The sequence below is a fragment of the Eptesicus fuscus genome, chromosome 11 (genome assembly GCF_027574615.1).
Source record: "Eptesicus fuscus isolate TK198812 chromosome 11, DD_ASM_mEF_20220401, whole genome shotgun sequence".
Lineage (NCBI taxonomy): Eukaryota > Metazoa > Chordata > Mammalia > Chiroptera > Vespertilionidae > Eptesicus > Eptesicus fuscus.
The window spans coordinates 93807338-93816204 of record NC_072483.1 but is presented as its reverse complement, the minus strand read 5'-3'; the positions used below and the strand labels follow the sequence as shown (position 1 = coordinate 93816204).

Here is an 8867-nt window from a genome sequence, read left to right as displayed (position 1 = left end):
GTCCATCTGCGGCGGGAGGAGAACGGGGAGACCCGCACCGCCAGCTCCAGCGGCTTCTCTGCGGCAAAGCGCCGCCTTCCTCTCCGATTTAGGGGGAAACCGCGGTTCTGGGAAAGGTGGGCGAGGGGGAGCCCACACACCAGGGCCCGCGTTCTCACCCTCCATCCACTTGCACTCGCATCGCCACGCCCCCCTCCCCCTCCCCCTCCCCCGCACCCCGCTATCCGCGGGCACTCAGGTGTCCACGCTGGGGAGACGGGGTGGCGGGGGCACGTTTTCTCTCCGTGAGATTCGGAGCAGGATCCAACCTCCCAACTAAAAACATACAAAAAACGCATTAAAACAAATAAACCGAGTAAGGCACACCCCATGGGAGCCACTGCCGGAGAGAGGAGGAAGCGGCTCTGGCACCTGCGTGGCCGGAGGCGCCGCGGTGGGCAGGCTTGGCTCCCGGCGCTGAATTATTCATTTCTGTCCCCCTCGCCGCCTCCCCAGCCGGGAACCTGTCCCTGCGTCTCCCCCGCGCCCCACCTGGCGGGGTCTCCCTCGGGGCGGCGCCCTGCCCCTCCCGCGGGGCCTGGGTCCGTCCCTCCGCGCCCTGCGCTCCTCCTGCGTCTGCACCGCGCGGGGAGGCCGGCCGGGCGGGCGCGGGGAGGGAGGGGGCGTGACGGCCGCCTCCTCCGCCGCCCCGGCTCCTGCCCGGCTCCTGCCATTGGCTCCGCGGGGCCGGGACCGCGCGCTATAACAGCCTCCCGCCGCCCGGGCTCCGGCGGGCCGGCCGGGTGCTGCTCCCGCCGCGCCGAGCCTCCTCGCGGCCGCTCCGCCCGCACTGACCCCGCTCGGCCTCCCGCCTGCCGGCCCCCCAGCCCGAGATCCTCGGGGCGCAGCGCCCCTGAGCGATCGGGGAGAAGCCGAGACGGTGGGAGCGCGCGGAGCACGCGGAGGCGGAGGCGGCCGGGCGCGCACGGCCCTGGGGAGTAGGGAGCCGGTCCCCGGAGGCGAAGGGGGAGCAGGGAGGCGGGTGCCCTCCCGCCAGGCGGGTCCCCAGCGGGTCTCCCTGGCGCCTGCCGCTCCCCCCCGGGTCCCCAGCCAGGCTCCGGCTCGGCTCCGGCTGCAGCTCCGGCTCCGGCTGCGGCTCCGGCTGCGGCTCCGGCTCCGGCCCGCGCTGCCCCATGGAGTGTTACTACATCGTCATCAGCTCCACGCGTCTCAGCAACGGGCACTTTCGCAACATCAAGGGAGTCTTCCGGGGCCCCCTGAGCAAGACCGGGACCCGGACTCTGGTGAGGCTTTGGTCCCCCCCCCTTTTCTCTCCCTCCCTCCGGTCCAAGAGGGCATTTGGACCGGGTTCCGGGAGGTTCTGAAGGCGATCCACCCGGCTCCTCTCCGTGGGTGTGGATGTGGGTGTCTGCGCGCGTGGGGGGAGTTGGGGGGGGATGGCCGGCGCCGGTGTGGGCAGCCCGGGACCCAGGGCTGGGCTGACCCTCGGCCGCTCCGGACGGCGCCGCGGGGCGCTAAGAGGACCGGGTCTCCGATCGGAAGCAGGTCGTGTCCGCAGGTCTCCCCTTAAGGAAGAAAAAGGGAAAATAAACCAAGACCCAGGTGCCCCGCAGCGCGTTCCCTGGGGAAGCTTGGGGGACCGAGCCCGTGGGGTCCCTGATGGAGCGGGCGCCGGGGCCTGGATGGAGCGGGCGGGGGGGAGGGGTGGTCTCAGGAGTTCGGACCCGGCGGTTCCGAAGGAAGGACCGGGAGCAAACTTCTCTCCCTGGGGAGGAGCGGTTCGCGCTCACCCAGGGAGGCGGCTCTGGGCTGTTCCCCGCTCGGAAGGGGCTGGAGACCAGGTGAGGGGGGGCGGGTGCTGCCCTCGGAGCCCCGAGAGGCCGGGCCGGGCCGGACCCTGTGGCGCTGGGAGGTCCTCCCTGGACCACGGAGCCGTCCTTCCGCCTCCTCGCAGGGAGGCCGCTCCTGATTGGCGGCTGGAGATGCTGAGCCCGGGATGGTGCAGAGTGAGGACCGCGGTTCCTCGTTCTTCCCAAACCCTCTGAGCAGCACAACCTCCGGCAGAAGGACTGCCAGGTATTGGGATCTCCTGGGGAGTATGCACTTCATTCCGCCCAGAAAAATAAAATAAAATAAATAAAATAAAGTAGCGGGAAGGCTCCTTGGGCAGAGCTCCGAGGAGGGTGCAGCCAGAGGAAGGTGGGCAGATGCAACTGTGCGATCCCTGACGTCCAGGGCCAGGACTTTAGCCAGCAGCACTCCTCCCCCCTCGGTTTTTTATTTTTATTTTGTTTGTTTTGTTTAACAACGTGATTACCTAGCCTCAGTTGGGAGAGTAGTCGTTTATAGACAAATTCGGTTAGTCCAAACGCAAATACAGAGTTGTTCATGCACTTTTCCTTGTGTATATGAGAAAAATGATCCCACACGTTAAATGTGCTGTGATGTGTTTTCCAAAAATAAAAAAAAGTTCTCATTGGAAGTTTTAAGTGAATTCTGGCATTGATTTTTTTCCCCATGAGTCTCTTGGACCACTCCTCTCAGCTCATTTAAGAATCCGAGAGGCAGGGCAGTTGGTTGCCTTTTATTACGGTTCCGGATGAGGTTGTTGGTGGTTGTTATTGAGCAAAAGAAAGTGAAATACCTTCTGTGGTCTTCCTTAGAGCAAAGACTGAGGGAATCGCTACGGTTACTCTAGTTGGATTTAGAAAACTCAACCACGTAAGGTAACTTTTTTGGGGGGGAACCCTTCATTTTAAAGAAAGTATGTTCTGGCTTCTTTCTAAAAATTAAGTTTCACTTATGGGAAAAGGCAAAACTATTGAATAAGATCTCATTTTGTTGGTGATAAAACCTCACAACAGAATCCGTAGACAAAATCTTACTTGGGACATCTCAATTTGTTAATATTATGGTAATCTTGATGCGTAAATCAACCTTGGACGTCTAACAAGGATTGACCTTGCTTTTGCTGATTTGTTTGTTGTGAGTCTGAAATCGATTAGTTCTATATCACTCATATTAGCCAAGAAGAGGTTAAGTTCTAGACTTGCCAGTGTAACTTTGGAACCTTTGTGAGATAAATAAATCTAAATATAAACACGTGTCACAAGCAACAAGCAAACAAAAAGGTTTAGAAATAGCGCCCACCATATTTCTTCTAGTTATAGTGAAGGACTTACAGGGACTTATAGCCAGTCCTTCCAGGATATGTCCGTAAACTGCTCAAGTCTGTATTTCCTGTGTAAGAGATTTACGTGGACAGAAGTGATGTAAGTTTTCATGTATAGTCCAACTATATTCGAAATTTGAGATTTATGCCTATTTTAAAGTATAACAGAAGAGGTTCTAAATATAGTCACAAGTGCATTTATATTAAAGAACATGTATACTTTACAAACCTTCTTTGTTAACATTTATAGTTGCCTAAAGTGTGTTACTTACAGGATGCCATGAGAACTTACTGTAAGGGAAAACTTACTATAAGCTAAAACCAGAAAACTGAAACTTCTCAGAATTAGCGACCTTATAAGAAACACAAATACTAACTCAAAAGTGTGTATGTGCTACATTTTGAATATTTTCAAGTAAGAATTTATGATTATCATGTTTTTAATCCCAGTTTCAGAGAATAATATGGGATCATTTTCACTTTTTGTCTATTTGATGTTGATATATTTTTAATTTTCCCTTTAAAAAACCATCACATTCTTACATTTCAAAATGTGCATTAACTTAACCTTTTGCACTCGGATGTCGAGTGTGACTCGACAAGGTTAGCATTAGAATAAAGGAATCGAGAAAAAAGCAAGCGAGTGCAAAGGGTTAAAAGGGTTTTTAACAATATCTCCAGTGGTCCTATGTGTATGTGTGTGTGTGTGTGTGTGTGTGTGTGTGTGTGCGTGTGTGTGTGTGTTCAGGAAAAGTACAAATTACAACCCAAAACCATTTAGAGAAAATGTATTTTGATTTTTGCAGAGAATTTCCAGTTATTTTCAATCACTGTATAATTAATGGATATTTTGAACATTTAAAAAATTCACACTTAAATAAAATTATTTTACAGTCTTCAAACAAAGTCATTGAATTGGGATAAGTTAGCCCATAACTGTTAATGCAGTGATATTTCGTGCATTAGAAGTTTACTTAGAGAACAAAATTGCTTATAGAATAAAACACAGGTTTCAGTGTCATTGGTGAATTGTTTGTGGTCCGAAATCCAGAATGGAATCCTGCCACTCATATTGAGCACGTCACCTAAACGTACAGTTCGTTCCATAGGTCACAGTATGCCATGCACACATCAAATTTGAAAGGTTTGTACAGATTAAGTCTGTTGTCAATCTTGACCCTATTCCTGAGCTTTTAAATCTATTTCTCTTGACAATTTTAACTGAAAACATACAAATTTCTATTTTGCACTGTCTTCGAAGCAAACAGAAAGGTCACTATGCCGGTCATGAATTCTGGTATAAATAGCATCCGATCTGTGATAGAGTTTTAACTCCATGGAATAAGAAAGAAGCTACTATTTAATTAGTGTTCCAGAATATCATGAATGAGTTATATTGTTTAATGACCATGGATTAAATTTACCTTCATGTCTACTCATTCTTCCCCTTAGACTTCCCCAGCCCCATGTGGTACGTGAGCGTGTATTGGGTGAGCACATTGGGCTATACTTACATCTTGCAACTGATCCACAAAATTCCTTTGCCTTAGTTATATATTTTTAAGCATTTAAATATATGTTATATATTCAATACAAAAGTTAAATAGAATTTAATCATTTTTTTTCTTTTTAAATTAAATTTATTGGGGTGACATTGGTTAATAGGATCATACTAGAGGCCGGATGCATGAAATTCCTGCAAAAGTAGGCCTTCCTTCCCCCGGCTGCTGGCATCGGCTTCCCTCTGGCACCCGGGACCCGGGCTTCCCTCTGGCCAGGTTTGTCCGGAAGGACGCACGGACTCACGTCTGGAATCATGTCCAGTCTAATTAGCACATTATGCTTTTATTATTATAGATAGGTCTCAAGTGTGTATTTCTATGATACGTGATCTGTATAGGGCACAGTGTGCCCGCGACCCAAAGGCAAATCACCTTCCATCACCATATATTTGGCCCCTGTAGCCACCTCCTACCCCCTTCCCTCCGGTAGCCCCCATCCTGTTGTCTGTGTCTGTGGGTTTTCCATACAGAATCTGGGGTTTGCCTTGGGAACTCTGGAAACCGTTACTAATCTATTCACCGCGTCCTGTTAGGTGATGAGTATGCTGGTGTCTCCTGAGATACTCGGGTCTGTTTTACTGACGATGGGATTCAGAAGGAATGAGTGGTGGTTCCAGGCCATAGAGCGAGTCAGTAATGTAATGGGGGCTGCCCTCCTCCAGACATATTTCCCTGGTAACCTGCCTGCTAAGTCGTGGGACCCGTAGGATTGCTGTGATAACAGTCATTCTGGTAAAGGGATGGCATTGGAGCCGTCCGCTGTTGGAAGACGCTTGCCTTGTCCGTGTGGCTCCAGGCATTTAGAAAGGGTGCCGGGTCCACAGAATAATGTGAATTCGAATGCATGTTACTTCTCGTCTTTCACTCTGAACACATCAGTGACATCTGTCTGGCCTGAGCCCTGTTTCTCTAGCTGCCCTCCGTTTCCAATATACCAGGGGCCGGGTTTGGCAAGAAACCCGTTGATTTATGACTGGGTTCCTGCACATGTACTGAGATGCCTCGAGCGCAAACCTCTATTCCAGGCTCCGCAGGCTCTGTGCGCGGCGTCACGCGTCACGTGGGATGTGCTGAGGTGCATCCCGGGATGCTCAGGTTCATTTTCAACGTGTTGGAAAGTACGCACATATTTTGACATGTCCACGGGTTTTCTTGTCACTCAGAATATTTTCACATGCGCTCATTTTGAAAAGTCTGAAAAAATTCTGGGGTTTCCCTTCGGGGATGCAGGACCTCCTGAAGTGAGGTAGGTCTCTGAAACAGGCCACATGGCCTTCGGTTCTAGTTATCATTATCGGATACAGCGTTATGGTTCATGTAATCCCCTTACGCCGTCTGTGTCTCCTAGGAAATGGAATTTGAACGGTTCCTCCACTCACTGAGTCTCTGGTGGGTGGCACATGAAGACTGTGCGTTAAATACACCAATTGCTGATCAGTGCGGATGAGAAAGCCTTGTTGTTAGGTTAATATCTCCAGGAAGGTCAGGGGTGAGGATGGTGAGGGAGATATCTCTATGTATCGTCACACTTTCCTGCTTTGTCGACTTGTTCCCATGACCAGTAGGTATCTGTTCCTCCCAGTTCCTTTGACCTCTTCCACATTCAGTATTAGAGACCACCCCTGGCTTCCCTCTCCCGAAGGCACCGTGTTATATATGCTTTGCTATACTTGCTTTTATTCTGGCGAAACTTTACAACTCACGCATTTTTAGAACACGTTGTTCAAGTGAGGGGCCTAACTTATGATTAAATCATTTATGCCATGACTGACTAAAACATGTAAGCCGTAGTTTAAGGTAAATGCTGTCAGGTGATACCCAAGGCTGCCACATACCTTGTCAGTTCGTGCAACCCTGAGTTATTTTTGAAGCTAGAATTCCAATAGCGACGTCGTATCTGGTCTCCACTTCTCAGTTCTGCACCAGTATTTTCCAGGCTGTTGACGATGGCAGTTCCATTTTTACTGGGAATACAGATGGGCAGGAGCCTCGAGCTCCACCTCACCCAGAACCGCCTGTGTGGTTTGATTATTCAAAAAAATAGGGTTAGGGTTAGGGTTAGGGGTTAGGGTTAGGGTTAGGGTTAGGGTTAGGGTTAGGGCCAGACCATCGGGCAGCAGCTCGCTCGCTGTGCCCAGGTGGCAGTTCAGAAATGGCCGGTGAAGCCGATGGCTCAGAAGCACCGTCTGTCCTCGCTCGGCATTGCCCACAGGTTCTCTGAGACTGCGACTCCAAGCAAAGCGGTGTGTGACGAGTCCGGCATGGCCAGCCTTCCAACAGGCTAGGGCCGTGGTCGGCAAACTCCTTAGTCAACAGAGCCAAATGTCAGCAGGACAACGATTGAAATGTCTTTGGAGAGCCACATTTTTTAAACTTAAACTTCTTCTAACGCCACTTCTTCAAAATAGACTCGCCCAGGCCGTGGTGTTTTGTGGAAGAGCCACACTCAAGGGGCCAAAGAGCCGCGTGTGGCTCGCGAGCCTCGGTTTGCCGACCACTGGGTTAGTGCAACTGGTCACGTTTTGCTGGTGATCCCCAGCGGCGCCCGGGAGAAATGGCCCAGCTCTCGTCAGTCCTGCGCAGTTAGCCCAGGTCACGTGTGTATGGCGACACCGGTTTTGTCGGCGCAGAGACCGCTTCGGGCTGGCCGCCTGTGTGTTTTGTTTTAATGTTTCCCCGTGGCCATTCTCGCAGCAGGCAGGAGAACGCCCAGCCAGAATGGCTTGCTCTCCGTTAGCCCCACCGGTGGAGCTGGGCTAGAGTCACACACATGCTGTGTCCATCAGCTGGGCAGGCAACGGAAGGGACATGTCCTCACCTCTTCAGCGTGTGTGTGGTTGCTGCTTTCATTCCCTTGTCTGATCTTTTATTTTATTTTTTATTAATTAGGATCTTTATTGTTGAAAGTGTTACAGATGGCCCCTTTTATCCCAATTAACCCCCCCTCCCCACTCCTTCCCCGCCCCAGGCCTTCACCCACTATTGTTTTGTGTCCCTGGGTGATGCATAGACGCTTACAAGTTCCTTAATCTCTCCCCACGCCCCCACCCACTCCGCCTTCCCTCTGAGGTTCCACAGTCTGTTCCACGCTTCCATGTCTCTGGATCTATTTTGTTCATCAGTTTATTCGGTTCCTTAGATTCCACATAGGAGTGAGATCACGTGATACTTGTCTTTCTCTGACTGGCTTATTTCACTTAGCACCGTGGTCGGCAAACTGCGGCTCGCGAGCCACATGCGGCTCTTTGGCCCCTTGAGTGTGGCTCTTCCACAAAATACCATGGCCTGGGCGAGTCTATTTTGAAGAAGTTAGAAGAAGTTCAAGTTTAAAAAATTTGGCTCTCAAAAGAAATTTCAGTCGTTGTGCTGTTGATATTTGGCTCTGTTGACTAATGAGTTTGCCGACCACAGACTTGGCATAATACTCTCCAGGTCCCTCCATGTTGTCTCAAAAGGTAAGAGATCTTTCATTTTTACAGCTGCATCATATTCCGTGGTGTAGATGTCCCACAGCCTTTTTATCCACTCACCTGCTGATGCGCACTTGGGCCGTTTCCAGATCTTAGCTATTGTGAATTGTGCTGCTGGGCACATATTCTTTCTGATTGTCTGCCCGTGATGGTGTGAGTGCTTACCAACAAGCATTTAAATCCCTGGAGAGTATACAGCCCAGTGGAGAGGTGAATATTATGACTCTAAGGAGAACCATAACCAAGTATTGACGAATTCCCCAAAGTAGAAATTCCTAGGACCCAAGCTTTCATCAATTCGGTAACTCAAATGGGTTATAATCCGATTCACGTTTTCCCTTTCTCAGTCAGTCAGCCGTGGTTTGGATGATGGACAGGTGGGTTTCCGTCAATTAGGAGTTTACATAATTAGATGGGTCGCAAGCATGCTTCCTCGCGCTTCCTGAGGACGAGTGAGCACAGCGAGGCTGTATTTCAGGAGGCAGGTGAGCTTCGGCCTAATCTAGGCCTCTGTTGGTGTGAGCAATCGGGGGGTAACTTAATGACAGGCATTTCTGTGGAAACAGACCAGAAAGGTTAATCGTGTGAGCGAATTATAAATTCAGTTTCTCCGTTTGGTGATCAGCCAGTTGAGACTATTTTCTGGTTGTGGGTTGGCACGGT

General features: G+C 50.5%; 1 protein-coding gene across 1 annotated transcript in view; it reads left to right on the top strand.

Moving 5' to 3' along the window:
- Nucleotides 1-1172: 1172 nt before the first annotated feature.
- The window catches only part of ZNF804A (zinc finger protein 804A), a 107985-nt gene continuing 100290 nt past the window's right edge, over nucleotides 1173-8867 (top strand). The window contains exon 1 of the mRNA XM_008146582.3: nucleotides 1173-1283. Coding sequence (XP_008144804.2) covers nucleotides 1173-1283 — 111 coding nt within the window. The remainder of the gene's footprint in view (nucleotides 1284-8867) is intronic.